The following is a 16954-nucleotide window of genomic DNA, read 5'->3' on the forward strand; positions in this document are numbered from 1 at the left end:
GGAGAGCGTGATCACACAGTTGTCCGGAACAGCTGATGCTCTCATGCATGCCTCAGTGTTATTTGCCTCGAAGCGAGAATAGAAGTGATTTAGCTCGTCTGGTAGGCTCGTGTCACTGGGCAGCTCTCAGCTGTGCTTCTCTTTGTAGTCTGTAATAGTTTTCAAGCCCTGCCACATCCGACGAGCATCAGAGCCTCTGTAGTATGATTCAATCTTAGTCCTGTATTGACGCTTTGCCTGTTGGATGGTTCGTCTGAGGACATAGCAGGATTTCTTATAAGCCTCTGGTGAGAGTCCCGCAACTTGAAAGCGGCAGCTCTAACCTTTAGCTCAGTGCGAATGTTGCCTGTAATCCATGGCTTCTGGTTAGGGTATGTACGTACAGTCACTGTGGGGACAACGTCCTCGATGCACTTATTGATAAAGCCGGTGCCTGATGTGGTGTACTCATCAATGCCATCGGAAGAATCCCGGAACATATTCCAGTCTGTGCTAGCAAAACAGTCCTGTAGCTTAGCATTTGCCACTTTTTTATAGACCGAGTCACTGGTGCTTCCTGCTTTAATTTTGCTTGTAAGCAGGAATCAGTAGGCTCAGTTGGTAGAGCATGGTGTTTGCAACGCCAGCATGGTGTGTGCAACGCCAGGGTTGTGGGTTCGATTCCCACGGGGGGCCAGTACAAAAAAAAATACATTTTTTTTTAAATGCACCCTATTTCTGATCATTTGTCCTACATACAGTGCATTCGGAAAGTATTCAGAACCCAGAACCCTTACATCTCAAGGATGATCAATGGAAACAGGACTACTAACCATCAGTCCTGGCAACCCACATTATGCACACCTGGCAACCATCATTGCCTCACACCTGCTCCCCATCGTTACACACACCTGGACTTCATCATCATCCTGATTACTCTCCCTTTATTTAGCCCTCAGTAGTATCAGTCATCAGGTAGTATTGTTTTCTCTCACCTTCTGTACTCGGCGCATGTTTGTTCATTTGTATCGTTTAATTATTTAAATGTGTCTGAATACTTATTTAAATAACAAACATTTCTAAAAACCTGTTTTTGCTTTGTCATTATGGGGTATTGTGGTGTAGATTGATGATTATATATTTTTTATTCAATCCATTTCAGAATAAGGCTGTAACGTAACAAAATGTGGAAAAAGTCAAGGGGTCTGAATACTTTCCGAATGCACCGTATGTGCTGTATAAGGATAATGAAACTAAGACTGACATTTCATAAACATGCTCTCAACCTGCCATTGAATACAAATTATTTAAAATTGTGCATGTCAAGTTATAGTCAAATATTATATGGAAAATTATATTTACCATCTACAATTGTTTCTATTCAACACTTGAAAAAGAACAGTTTTGATATGTTTATCTTGTATGTTTTGCTGTAGGATTAAATTGTATTTAAATGACTAAATGGTGAGTGTTATTATCTGATGTATTGGGGACTAAACTAAATGGTCTCAAGGTATGTCATGGAAAATGTATTGCATGAATGAATCTGAGGTGAAAGATGTGAAAAATGTTGAACATAAGATAGGGGGCATTGCAAGTGTTATCAGTTTACAGTCTTGTACTTAAGAGTTTTTCAAACATACCCCTTACATCTGAAAAATGTGCCGAAGTGGCTATCTTCTATAAGAAATGGTGGATTACAGGGCTGTGTGACACCTCTCTGATGCCTGGTTTAGAGATTAAAGTAAAAACAGTGGATGGAATGTGGTGGTCTGATAAAATGGAGCTGGAGTATCACACAGCACAGATGAAAGGGAGAGAGGGAGATACCGAGGGAGAGAGAGAGAGGGAGATACCGAGGAGAGAGAGAGACGGATACTGAGGAAAAGATGGAGGGAGGGAGAGGAAGAGAGGGAGAGAGAGAGACAGAGGGACAGACGGAGGGAGAGAGAGAGAGGGAGATACCGAGGGAGAGAGAGAGAGGGAGAGACCGAGGGAGAGAGAGACGGATACTGAGGAAAAGATGGAGGGAGGGAGAGGAAGAGAGGGAGAGAGAGAGACAGAGGGACAGACGGGAGAGAGAGAGAGAGAGGGAGATACCGAGGGAGAGAGAGAGAGGGAGATACCGAGGGAGAGAGAGACGGATACTGAGGAAAAGATGGAGGGAGGGAGAGGAAGAGAGGGAGAGAGAGAGACAGAGGGACAGACGGAGGGAGAGAGAGAGAGCGAGAGAGAGGCAGAGAGACAGAGATAGAGACGGAGGGAGAGAGAGACGGATACTGAGGAAGATGGAGAGAAGGAGAGAGACAGAGGGACAGACGGAGGGAGAGAGGGAGAGAGAGAGAGACATACGAGAGAGAGACAGAGATAGAGACAGAGGGAGAGCGAGAGAGAGGGAGAGCGAGAGACGGAGGGAGAGCGAGAGAGAGGGAGAGCAAGAGACGGAGGGAGAGCGAGAGAGAGGGAGAGGGAGAGACGGAGGGAGAGCGAGAGACAGAGGGAGAGCGAGAGACGGAGGGAGAGCGAGAGAGAGGGAGAGCGAGAGACGGAGGGACAGACGGAGGGAGAGAGAGAGAGAGAAACATATTGCGAGAGGGAGGGAAGCTAATGAATCCATATTGACACAGAGGACGTTAGGTTTGATGCTAATTCACTAAGTCATGATATTACAAAATAGATTCCTGTCCTGCATATCTCTCTACATGGAAAGAGCAGAGGCATGCTGCGCGGCCAGCTGTCTCCACTCACACATCACTCTGGTTCGTGTAGACGCGGTCGAACAGAGCCTCTGGTGCCATCCATTTCACGGGGAGACGACCCTGCAACAACAACACAGACAACAGAACAATAACCTCAGCACAATGGATTAAACTTGCAGCCACCGAGAACAGATATACCCAGACCAACCCACTAGGCCTCCCAAATACTGTCTTACCCAGAACAGATATATCCTGCCCACCCTCACTCCCCAAATACTGTCTTACCCAGAACAGATATATCCTGCCCACCCTCACCCCCAAATACTGTCTTACCCAGAACAGATATATCCTGCCCACCCTCACTCCCCAAATACTGTCTTACCCAGAACAGATATATCCTGCCCACCCTCACTCCCCAAATACTGTCTTACCCAGAACAGATATATCCTGCCCACCCTCACCCCCAAATACTGTCTTACCCAGAACAGATATATCCTGCCCACCCTCACCCCCAAATACTGTCTTACCCAGAACAGACACCACGCCCACCCTCACCCCCAAATACTGTCTTACCCAGAACAGAATACCACGCCCACCCTCACCCCCAAATACTGTCTTACCCAGAACAGATATACCCTGCTCACCCCCAATCACCGTATTTTCCAAAACAGATATAACGCCTTAAACTCACGTTGGTAGTCTTCTTGTAGTAGTCTATGTTGTGCACATCTCTAGCCAGACCGAAGTCTGCGATCTTCATCACGCTGTCTTCAGTTACCAGGACGTTTCTGGCTGCCAGGTCTCTATGGATACACTGAGGAGGAAGAGGAACAACACCTCAGGTTAAAACACACTGGACTCTAACGGGCTGTATTATACTGTATTATACTGTATTATACTGTATTATACTGTATTATACTGTATAGACCAACACACTGGGCTGTATTATACTGTATTATACTGTATAGACCAACACACTGGGCTGTATTATACTGTATTATACTGTATAGACCAACACACTGGGCTGTATTATACTGTATTATACTGTATAGACCAACACACTGGGCTGTATTATACTGTATTATACTGTATTATACTGTATTATACTGTATAGACCAACACACTGGGCTGTATTATACTGTATTATACTGTATAGACCAACACACTGGGCTGTATTATACTGTATAGACCAACACACTGGGCTGTATTATACTGTATTATACTGTATAGACCAACACACTGGGCTGTATTATACTGTATAGACCAACACACTGGGCTGTATTATACTGTATTATACTGTATAGACCAACACACTGGGCTGTATTATACTGTATTATACTGTATAGACCAACACACTGGGCTGTATTATACTGTATAGACCAACACACTGGGCTGATACTGTATTATACTGTATTATACTGTATAGACCAACACACTGGGCTGTATTATACTGTATTATACTGTATAGACCAACACACTGGGCTGTATTATACTGTATTATACTGTATAGACCAACACACTGGGCTGTATTATACTGTATTATACTGTATAGACCAACACACTGGGCTGTATTATACTGTATAGACCAACACACTGGGCTGTATTATACTGTATTATACTGTATAGACCAACACACTGGGCTGTATTATACTGTATTATACTGTATAGACCAACACACTGGGCTGTATTATACTGTATTATACTGTATAGACCAACACACTGGGCTGTATTATACTGTATTATACTGTATAGATCAGTGGTACTCATTGCCAGCAGGCTGCATTAATTTGTGGCTCGCATTGATTTTCAATTTTTTTTTCATAATACATAACAATGATACAATTGAAATTCAATGTGTTTAATGCAGGCCTGAATCACTTCATTGAATATATCTATTGTTCCCTGGATGGCAGATAGATGGAAGTATAGCGCCGCTGTTTAACAGAAAGGCCAAAATGGAAAGTTTGTGTAAATAGAACGCAGCTGTTCAACTACAGCGACTGACATATCACTTTGCTACTAGCTAATGTTGTAGCCTGGTCGACATGGATTGATTTATTGTAAAAAAAGAAACGTACATCTATTGACAACGAAATTGAGGAGAAAGAGCTGGAGAACAACGTGACGGCTATGAACGAACAGGAGAACCAGGAAAATCAGGAAGATGGCGGTGGGGATATGCAGCAAGCTAACGTGGCTAACGTGGCTAACGTGGCTAAGAGAAGGATATGCTCGATTCAGGAAGAACACAGAAAGTTCCAAGAGAAATGGACAGACAAGTATTTTGTTGTAGTGAATGATGGGACTATTTCACTGTGTCTTATTTGCCAGAAATCAGTCAATTGTTTAAAACAAGCAAATTTAGAGCGACATTTCCAGTCACACCATGCCCACTTTGACAAAACATATCCGCCACAAAGCAACCTCAGAAACAACAAAATAGCGCATCTCAAAGGACAACAACAAATGATGGACAGATCTAGCACTGTTGCAGAGAAAACAACATAGCTTGGATACTCGTTAGAAACAAGAAGGCATTCACAGATGCTGAGACTGTCAAATAATGTTTTTTGTCCTCAGCCAAACAAGGAAGCTATTTTAAAGCAAATTAAGGGACTGCAACTCTCAGACTCGACCATAACAGGACACATAGAAGACATCGACGAGGACATCGCTAAGCAACTGATTACTGACATATCCGTGGCGCCGTGTTTTTATTATTGCGCTTGACGAAAGCACAGATGTGACATTGCCCAATTATGTGTTTGGGTCCGCTTCCCTCAAAACGAGTCGTTCAGAGAGGAACTTTTATGTTTACTGCCCCTTCAGGGACCAACACGAGGGTAGGATATTCTGAAAGCCCTTGATACCTTGACTGGTCCAATCTGGCATCTGTGTGCACTGACGGCACCCCAAACGAAAAAAGATTTCTCTCTCTCCTCCCTCAAATCCATGAATTTGTGGCAAACAAGGGGAGAGAGGAGCCAGAGCTGGATGGTCCACAGTGGGTATTAAATTAGCCTATCAGAAACTTCTAAAGCCATGACATCATTTTCTGGAATTTTCCAAGCTGTTTAAAGGCACAGTCAACTTAGTTTATGTAAACTTCTGACCCACTGGAATTGTGATACAATTATCTGTCTGTAAACAATTGTTGGAAAAATTACTTGTGTCATGCACAAAGTAGATGTCCTAACCGACTTGACTATACAAACTATAGTTTGTTAAGGATTCACATGTGAGGGTATGTACTAAACAACCAAAGATTTATACTACGGGTGTGTTTGTAAATGTAATCTGGAGTGCCAGAGTGTGCTCTGGGAGCTTGTAAACTCAGAGCATTGTCAGATTGGCCGTTCGTAAATTCAGAGCGTTTTGCTCTTGGAGCACACACTGGACACTCTGGCTGACCTAACAACAGCAGTCAACCACCCAAGCTAACTGGCTAGTGTTGGCTAGCTTGCCAGCTACTTCCAGAATTCAAATGAAAAACAACTTTCTGACAGCATTAGAAATGCATAATATCTGAAAATGTAGCTAGCTAGACTCTCTTACCCGAATACATGGATGGACACTTCTTCCTCTCTGTCACGGATACCATGGCTGCCCCTTAGTTTGAAGATGTAATCCAGAGCCTTCTGTGTTCTATTTTCGACTCCGTCTGCATATTTGCAATCAAACGCCAGATTTTTCTCCATCTCCTTAGCTAGCATACTCTAATTCCACTGATTTCAAAACTCGGTCCTCCAGAAAGTGGAGAGAAACACTTTTGCAGTTCTTTGTGATGTCTTTATAAAAAGCTGCGTTAGAAAGGATTACCTACACATACTGACCAGCTCCTATTATAGACAGAACTGTGCTACATGGCAGACCAATCTGAACTCATCTCTCTGCATGTCCAGCCCACTCATTATCTCAGCCAATCATGGCTAGCGGGAAGGTTGCTCTCACTTTTTCCATGGCTAAACCAACTAGGCTCATAATTTAACAAGTTTATTTGTATTTACAGATGTCATACAAGTTTATTATTAAGGCACATGAAAGTTCACATGTACGAGAAGGCATTTCTGCCCAAAATTGCATTTTGATTAAAAAATAAAAATTGATTCGTTCAAACGGCTCTACTGTGATGTTGTGACTTGCGACATACGGCTGGTTTCCTGAATCGGGTCACATTTGTGCGTTTTTGACCAAATGTAAGTCAGAACAAATTTATTTAACCAGGCAAGTCAGTTAAGAACAAATTCTCATTTAAAATGATGGCCGAGGAACAGTGGGTTAACTGCCTTGCTCAGGGCCCGGGGAACAGTGAGTTAACTGCCTTGTTCAGGGCCTGGGGAACAGTGGGTTAACTGCCTTGTTCAGGGCCCGGGGAACAGTGGGTTAACTGCCTTGTTCAGGGGTAGAAGGACAGATTTTTACCTTGGCAGCTCGGGGATCCGATCTAGCAACTTTTCGGTTACTGGCCCAACGCTCTAACCCCTAGGCCAACTGCTGCCCCACATACTTAAATACTTATTTCACTTTTATAATATTCCTGTTGCTATTTTTATATGTAAATACAAGAAATGTGTATGTAGAGGGGTACCTTTCTTCACCAGTTCTCTTACCATTTTGTACAATTGTGTGATTAGTTGAAAAGTTGAAGTTCAAATGAAGCTCCTGTGAAATGGTGAGGAGCGACATAGGCCTAGTTTCCTGAAATGAGTAACATTTGGTCTATCTATTAGTAATAGAGGAAGGAGAATACATTGGAATGACTTTTCCAAGGTTAGCACCATAGGGCCTGAGGCCGCAGCCAATATCAAAATGAGGTACTCTTAGAGTAACCAATGATGTAATGGGTTACAAAATACCACAAACGTTTAAAAAATGCCAAGGTTTTCCAGAAATCCTGGTTGGAAGATTCACGGAATCAGGAGGGAATAAACAGGAATTCTGGAATCCTCCTACCAGGATTTCTGGAAAACCCAGGAATTTGGGAAAAGTATTTTTGCAACCCTACTATGCCCAGTATGCCACCCACCTTCTGTGAGGCCAGATACTCCATGCCACGCGCCACCTGGTAGGCACAGGACACCAGGTCTTTAAAGGTGAGCTGCTCATCAGGGATCTTACAGGTGTCGAAGGAGTAGTCCGTCCCCGGGGGCCGACGGGCCCTCAGGTACTCCCTCAGGTTCCCTTTGGAAGCGTACTCCACCAGCACGTACAGGGGACCTGGAGAATATATAATACAGATACAATATATATACAAAAGTATGTGGACACCCCTTCAAATTAGTGGATTCGGATATTTCAGCCACACCCGTTGCTGACAGGCAGTGGTGGAAAAAGTACTCAATTGTCATACGTGAGTAAAAGTAAAGATACCTTAATAGAAAATGACTCAAGTAAAAGTGAAAGTCACCCAGTAAAATACTACATGAGTAAAAGTCTAAAAGTATTTAGTTTTAAATATACTTAATTATCAAAAGTAAATGTAATTCCTAAAATATACTTAAGTATAGAGAGTAAAAGTATGAATATTTCAAATTCCTTATATACAGTGTCTTCGGAAAGTATTCAGAGTCAAGTATTCGGTATTCAGATCAGTATTTGTATGTTGATTGATGACAATTTAAAAAATATATATATTTTGGAATAAGGCTGTAACATAACAAAATGTGGAAAAAGACAATACTTTCCGAAGGCACTGTAAAGCAATCCAGATGGCAACATTTTCTTGTTTTTATTTATTGACGGATAGCCAGGGGCACACTCCAACACTCAGACATCATTTACAAACGAAGCATTTGTGTTTAGTGAGTCCTCCAGATCAGAGGCAATAGGGATGATAAGTGTTTGAATTGGACCATGTTCTGTCAAAATTGAACTTTTGGGTGAAAAGTATGGCTTACATTATTTTCTGTAGGAATGTGGTGAAGTAAAAGTTGGCTAAAATATAAATATTAAAGTACAGTACAGATACCCCCAAAAATTACTTAAGTACTTTACACCACTGCTAACAGGTGTATAAAAACAAGCACACCGCCATGCAATCTCCATAGACAAACATTAGAAGTAGAATGGCCTTACTGAAGTGCTCAGTGACATTCAACGTGGTACCGTCATAGGATGCCACGTCTCCAACAAGTCAGTTCGTAAAATTTCTGACCTGCTAGAGATGCAACTGTGAGTGCTGTCGGTAGTGTCATGAAATGGGTTTCCATGGCCGAGCAGCCGCACACAAGCCTAAGATCACCATTCTCAATGCCAAGCGTTGGCTGGAGTGGTGTAAAGCTCGCTGCTATTGGGCTCTGGAGCAGTGGAAACGCATTCTCTAGAGTGATGAATCACGCTTCACAAATCTGGGTTTGGCGGATACCTGCCCGAATGCATAGTGCTAAATGTAAAGTTTGGTGGAGGCGGAATAATGGTCTGGCGCAGGTTTTCATGTTTCGGGCTAGGGCCCTTAGTTCCAGTAAAGGGAAATCTTAACACTACAGCATACAATGACATTCTTGACGATTCTGTGCTTCCAACTTTGTGGCAACAGTTTGGTGAAGGCCATTTCCTGATTCAGCATGACAATGCCCCCATGCACAAAGCGAGGTCCATACAGAAATGGTTTGTCAAGATTCGGTGTGGAAGAACTTGACTGGCCTGCACAGAGCCCTGACCCCAACCCCATCGAACACATTTGCGGATGAATTATAGGGATGAATCTCTAACTTTAAGCATCACCTGTCAGGGCAGCTGACCGATCACTGTACCTGTACACAGCCCATCTGTAAATAGCCCACCCAACTACCCCATCCCCATATTGTTATTATTTTTTTGTTGTTGCTCTTTTGCACCCCAGTATCTCTACTTGCACATCATCATCTGCACATCTATCACTCCAGTGCCCGACCTCACTAATGCTCTTGTGGCTGAATGGAAACAAGTCCCCTGAAGGACTAAAAACAAACAAACGATAACTATTGTAAAAAATACTGTGTCCGTAAAATGCATAGAGTATATGGATAAGCTGGAAGTAGAAGCCTAAGTGTTGTTGTTCATTAGTTTACTCTAGTTATGTGAGGGGTGGTAGGGTTAGGGGAAAATAATAAAGGCAAATATATTTAAATAATATACAGTACCAGTCAAAAGTGGACACACCTACTCATTCAAGTTTTTTTTTTAAACAATTTTCTCGATTGTAGAAGTAATAGCGAAGAAATCAAAACTATGAAACACATATGGAATGATGTAGTAACCAAAAAAAGTGTTAAACAAAGTGTGCCTTGAATTCTAAATAAATCACAGACAGTGTCACCAGCAAAGCACCCCCACACATCACACCTCCTCCTCCATGCTTCACGATGGGAACCACACATGCGGAGATCATCCATTCACCTACTCTGCGTCTCACAAAGACATGGCAGTTGGAACCAAAAATCTCAAATTTGGACTCATCAGACCAAAGGACAGATTACCACCGGTCTAATGTCCATTGCTCGTGTTTCTTGGCCCAAGCAAGTCTCTTCTTCTTATTGGGGTCCATTAGTAGTGGTTTCTTTGCAGCATTTCGACCATGAAAGCCTGATTCACTCAGTTGCTGTTGAGATGTGTCTGTTATTTGAACTCTGTGAAGCAATTATTTAGGCTGCAATCTGAGGTGCAGTTAATTCTAATGAATTTTTCCTCTCCAGCAGAGGTAACTCTGGGTCTTCCTTTCCTGTGGCGGTCCTCATGAGAGCCAGTTTCATCATAGGGCTTGATGGTTTTTGCGACTGCACTTGAAGAAACTTTCAAAGTTCTTGAAATGTTCCGGATTGACTGACCTTCATGTCTTAAAGTAATGGACTGTCATTTCTCTTTGCTTATTTGAGCTGTTCTTGCCATAATATGGACTTGGTATTTTACCAAATAGGGCTATTTTCTGTATACCACCTCTACCTTGTCACAACACAACTGATTGGCTCAAATGCATTAAGAAGGAAATAAATTCCACAAATTAACTTTTAACAAGGCACACCTGTTAATTGAAATGCATTCCAGATGACTACCTCATGAAGCTGGTTGAGAGAATGCCAAGAGTGTGCAAAGCTGTCATCAAGGCAAAGGGTAACTACTTTGAAGAACGTTAAATATAAAATATATTTAGATTTGTTTATCACTGTTTTGGTTACTACAGGATTCCATATGTGTTATTTCATAGTTTTGATGTCTTCACTATTATTCTACAATGTAGAAAATAGTCAAAATAAATAAAAACCCTGGAATGAGTAGGTGTGTCCAAACTTTTGACTGGTACTGTATAAAGTATGTGAACCTTTTGGAACTACCTGGATTTCTGCATAAATTGGTCATCAAATTTTATCTGATTTTCATCTAAGTCACAACAATAGACAAAGATAGTGTGCGTAACCTAATAACACACACATTATTGCATTGTTCTTGTCTATATTGAATACATCATTCATTAAACATTCACAGTGTAGTTTGGGAAAAGTATGTGAACCCCAAGGCTAATGACTTCTCCAAAAGCTAATTGGAGTCATCTAATCTGGAGTCCAATCAATGAGACGAGATTGGAGATGTTGGTTAGAGCTGCCCTGCCCTATAAAAAACACTTCCAAAATGTGAGTTTACTGTTCACAAGAAGCATTGCCTGATGGGAACCATGCCTCGAACAAAAGAGATCTCAGAAGACATAGAATAAGATTTGTTGACTTGCATAAAGCTGGAAAGGGTTACAAAAGTATCTCTAAAAGCCTTGATGTTCATCAGTCCAAGGTAAGACAATTGTCTATAAATGGAGAAAGTTCAGCACTGTTGCTACTCTCCCTAGGAGTGACCATCCTGCAAAGATGACTGCAAGACCACAGCGCAGAATGCTCAATGAGGTTAAGAAGAATCCTAGAGTGTCAGCTAAAGACTGACAGAAATCTCTGGAACATGCTAACATCTCTGTTGGCGAGTCTACGATACGTAAAACACTAAACAAGAATGGTGTTCATGTGAGGACCCCACGGAAGAAGCCACTGCTGTCCAAAAAAAACATTGCTGCACATCTGAAGTTTGTAAAAGTTCACCTGGATGTTCCACAGCGCTACTGGCAAAATATTCTGTGGACAGAGGAAACTACAGTTGAGTTGTTTGGAAGGAACACACAACACTATGTGTGGAGAAAAAAAGGCACAGCACACCAACATCAAAACCTCATCCCTACTGTAAAGTATGGTGGAGGGAGCATGGTTTGGGGCTGCTTTGCTGCCTCAGGGCCTGGACAGCTTGCTATTATTGACAGAAAAATGAATTCCCAAGTTTATCGAGACAATTTGCAGGAGAATGTTAGGCTATCTGTCCGCCAATTGAAACTCAACCGAAGTTGGATGATGGAACAGGACAACGACCCAAAACACAGAAGTAAATCAACAACAGAAAGGCTTCAACAGAAGAAAATACGCCTTCTGGAGTGGCCCAGTCAGAGTCCTGACCTCAACCCGATTGAGATGCTGTGGCATGACCTCAAGAGAGCAGTTCACACCAGACATCCCAAGAATATTGCTGAACTGAAACAGTTTTGTAAAGAGGAATGGTCCAAAATTCCTCCTGACCGTTGTGCAGGTCAAGAAAATGTTAACACACAGATCACTGACCATTTCGAATCCCACCGTAACCTTTTCTGCTATGCAATCTGGTTCCCGAGCTGGTCATGGGTGCACCTCAGCCACGCTCAAGGTCCTAAACGATATCATAACCGCCATCGATAAGAGACAATAATGTGCAGCTGGATTCATCGACCTGGCCATGGCTTTTGACTCTGTCAATCACCACATTCTTATCGGCAGACTCAATAGCCTTGGTTCCTCTAACCTGTTGAGGTGTAGGGGGCAGTATTTTCATGGCCGGATGAAAAACGTACCCAAATTAAATTGGTTACGACTCTGGCCCAGAAACTAGCATATGCATATTATTAGTAGATTTGGATAGAAAACACTCTGAAGTTTCTAAAACTGTTTGAATGGTGTCTGTGAGTATAACAGAACTCATATGGCAGGCAAAAACTTGAGAAAAATCCAACCAGGAAGTGGAAAGTCTGAGAATTGTAGTTCTTCTTTTGATTCTCTATCGAAACTACAGTTTCTGTGGGGTCACGTTGCACTTCCTAAGGCTTCCATTGGCTGTCAACAGCCTTCAGAAAGTTCTTTCAGCATTCTCCTGTCACTGGGCAGATAATAGGAGCTCAGTCAATCAGTGGACTGCCTGTGGACAAATGGATCGGATATGCGCGATCCTGCGAGCAAACCGTTCCTTCTTTTTCTTCTTGAATGAATATGCTACTGTCCGGTTGGAATATTATCGCAATTTTACGTAAAAAATACCATAAAGATTGATTTTAAACAGCGTTTGACATGCTTCTAAGTACGGTAATGGAACATTTTGACTTTTCGTGTCTGGTAACGCGCTCGCGCGTTATGCCTTTGGATAGTGCTCTGAACGCACGAACATGAGGTATTTATGTCTACAAATTAGGTATTTGGACATAAATATGGATTATTTTTAACAAAAACAACATTTATTGTGGAAGTAGCAGTCCTGGGAGTGCATTCTGACGAAGATCAGCAAAGGTAAGAGAATATTTACAATACTAATTCTGAGTTTAGGTGACCCCGAACATGGCGGGTGTCTGTATAGCTTTCTGTGATGGCGAGCTATGTACTCAGAATATTGAAAAATGTGCTTTCTCCATAAAGATATTTTAAAATCTGACACAGCGGTTGCATCCAGGAGTAGTCTATCTATAATTCTTTAAATAATTGTTATATATTTTGTCAACATTTATGATGAGTATTTTTGTAAATTGATGTGCACATTCACCGGCAGTTTTGGTGGGAATACATTTTCTGAACATCACGCGCCAATGTAAAATGCTGTTTTTGGATATAAATATGAACTTTATCGAACAAAACATACATGTATTGTGTAACATAATGTCCTAGGAGTGTCATCTGATGAAGATCGTCAAAGGTTAGTGCTTCATTTAGCTGTGTTTTGGGTTTTATTGACACATGTCCTTGCTTGGAAAATGGCTGTGTGATTATTTTTGTCTATGTACTCTCCTAACATAATCTAATGTTTTGCTTTCGCTGTAAAGCCTTTTTGAAATCGGACAATGCAGTTACATCAAGGAGAAGTGTATCTTTAAAATGGTGTAAAATAGTTGTATGCTTGAGAAAGTTGAATTATGACATTTTGTTGTTTTGAATTTGACCTGATATTTCACTGGCTGTGTCCCGCAGGTGCGTCCCACATAGCCCATAGAAGCTAATGACTGTCTCGCCTGGTTTACCAACTACTTCTCAGACAGAGTTCAGTGTGTCAAATTGTAACTTACCATCCTGTGTACAAGCTCCCAGCAGGTTATGTTGTAACCTACCATCCTGTGTACATGCAGGTTATGTTGTAACCTACCATCCTGTGTACAAGCTCCCAGCAGGTTATGTTGTAACCTACCATCCTGTGTACATGCAGGTTATGTTGTAACTTACCATCCTGTGTACATGCAGGTTATGTTGTAACCTACCATCCTGTGTACAAGCTCCCAGCAGGTTGAGGATGTTTTTGTGTTTTCCAATCATCTTCATCATCTCCATCTCTGAGACCAGGTCTGACAGGTCCTTATCTGTGGCGTCGTCTGATGGGGGGAGGGAGGGAGAGAGGGAGAGAGGGAGGCAGAGAGGGAGAGGGAGAGGGAGAGGGAGAGGGAGAGAGGGAGAGAGGGAGAGAGGGAGGCAGAGAGGCAGAGAGGCAGAGAGGCAGAGAGGGAGAGAGGGAGAGAAATTACATTTCCAGAATGTATTCACAGAGGAGAATGGACAGTCAGAGACAGTCAGTCACTGTCAGAGGAGATGGACAGTCAGAGACAGTCAGTCACTGTCAGAGGAGAATGGACAGTCAGAGATAGTCAGTCACTGTCAGAGGAGAATGGACAGTCAGAGATAGTCAGTCACTGTCAGAGGAGATGGACAGTCAGAGATAGTCAGTCACTGTCAGAGGAGAATGGACAGTCAGAGACAGTCAGTCACTGTCAGAGGAGAATGGACAGTCAGAGATAGTCAGTCACTGTCAGAGGAGATGGACAGTCAGAGATAGTCAGTCACTGTCAGAGGAGAATGGACAGTCAGAGACAGTCAGTCACTGTCAGAGGAGAATGGACAGTCAGAGATAGTCAGTCACTGTCAGAGGAGAATGGACAGTCAGAGACAGTACAAACCCTCCAAGCCAAAAAGGCCTGTGGTGTTGATGGTATCCTAAATGAAATTTTACTTTTTACATTTTAGTCATTTAGCAGATGCTCTTATCCAGAGCGACTTACAGTAGTGAATGCATACATTTCATTTAATTTCATGCATTAAAAAAAATAATATATAATATATAAAAAATCTAACTAAAAAAAAAAAATTGTACTGAAATGATCAAATATACACACCACAAATTCCAAATGGCTATACTTAAAATCGTTAACACCATCCTTAGTTCTGGCATCTTCCCCAATATTTGGAACCAAGGACTGATCACCCCAATCCACAAAAGTGGAGACAAATTCGACCCCAATAACTACCGGAGGATATAAGTCAACAGCAGCCTTGGGGAAATCCTCTGCATTATCATTAACAGCAGACTCGTACATTTCCTCAGCGAAAACAATGTACTGAGCAAATGTCAAATTATCTTTTTACCAAATTACCATACGACAGACCACGTATTCACCCTGCACACCTTAACTGACAAACAAACAAACCAAAACAAAGGTAGTCTTCTCATGCTTTGTTGATTTCAATAAAGCTTTCGTAACAGCATTGTGGACTGGTATTTTTTTTTTTAAAGTAACAGTATTGTGGACTGGTAGGGTGTGACCACCATCAAGCCAAAAACCTTTGGATATCAGAACGGCGGCAACTCACCAGCATTACAATCAGGAATATGACTTTCCCGAATTGGATCCGTTGTTTGTACCCCCCCAGGGAAATGTAACTTATCCCAGAGGCTGCTCCAAGATGCTGCCTTCGGAGAAGAGGTTTTTGGAGTGGACTTCTAGTCCGACTCAGGAGGCGTGCACACCATCCACCGCTTCTGAATATATTACTCGCTAATGTTCAGTCTCTGAACAATAAAGTAGATTAGTTCAGGGCGAGGATCTCCTCCCAGAGAGACATCAGGGACTGTAACATACTCTGTTTCATGGAATCATGGCTCTCTCCGGATATACTGTCCCCACCCTTACAGCCAACTGGGTTCTCAGTACATTGTGCAGACAGGAATAAAAAACTATCCGGGAAGAAGAAAGGCGGTGGTTTCATGATTAACTACTCATGGTGTGATTGTGATAACGTACAGAAACTCAAGTCCTTTTGTTCACCCGACCTAGAATACCTCACAATCAAATGCCGACCGTATTACCTCCCAAGAGAATTCTCTTCGGTTATAGTCACAGCCGTGTATTTTCCCCCTCAAGCCGATACCACAGCGGCCCTCAAGGAACTACACTGGACTTTGTGCAAAGTGGAAACCACATATCCTGAGGCCGCATTTATTGTAGCTGGGGATTTTAACAAAGCAAATTTAGGAAAACGCTACAGAAGTTCTACCAACACATTGACAGTAGGACTCGCGCTGCTAAAACACTTGACCACTGCTACTCCAACTTCCGGGATGCCTACAAGGCCCTGCCCTGCCCTCCCTTCGGCAAATCAGATCATGACTCCATTTTGACCATCCCTTCCTATAGGCAGAAACTCAAACAGGAAGTACCTTTGCTAATGTCTATTCAAAGCTGGGCTGACCAATTGGAATCCATGCTTCAAGATTGTTTTGATCACGCGGACTGGGATGTGTTCCGGGTAGCCTCTGAGAATAACATGGATGTATACACTGACACTGATAATTCAACGGCTCAGACATGAGCTGTATGTGGCAGGGTCTACAGACAATCACGGATTACAGGGGAAAACCAGCCACGTAGCGGACACCGACGTCTTGCTCCCGGACAAGCTAAACACCTACTTTGCCCGCTTTGAGGATTAAACAGTGCTACCGATGCGGCCCGCTCCCAAGGACTGTGGGCTCTTGTTCTCCGTGGCCCATGTGAGTAAGACATTTAAATCTGTTAACCCTCGCAAGGCTGCCGGCCCAGACGGCATCCCCGGCCGCGTCCTCAGAGCATGCTCAGACCAGCTGGCTGGAGTGTTTACGGACATATTCAATCTCTCCCATTCCCAGTCTGCTGTCCCCACTTGCTTCTCTAA

At 42.6% G+C, this 16954-nt stretch overlaps 1 protein-coding gene across 2 annotated transcripts in view; it reads right to left on the minus strand.

Annotated features, from left to right (window-relative positions):
• The window catches only part of LOC106560212 (fibroblast growth factor receptor 3), a 150532-nt gene that overhangs the window by 13509 nt on the left and 120069 nt on the right, over positions 1–16954 (minus strand). For both annotated transcript variants that reach the window (XM_045705487.1, XM_045705479.1), the window contains exons 12-15: positions 14233–14343; positions 7705–7895; positions 3370–3492; positions 2728–2798 (exon numbers count right to left, since the gene is read on the minus strand). In XM_045705487.1, the coding sequence (XP_045561443.1) occupies positions 2728–2798; positions 3370–3492; positions 7705–7895; positions 14233–14343 (496 nt within the window). The remainder of the gene's footprint in view (positions 1–2727; positions 2799–3369; positions 3493–7704; positions 7896–14232; positions 14344–16954) is intronic.

This window comes from Salmo salar, chromosome ssa01 (genome assembly GCF_905237065.1).
Source record: "Salmo salar chromosome ssa01, Ssal_v3.1, whole genome shotgun sequence".
NCBI classification, from domain to species: Eukaryota; Metazoa; Chordata; class Actinopteri; order Salmoniformes; family Salmonidae; genus Salmo; species Salmo salar.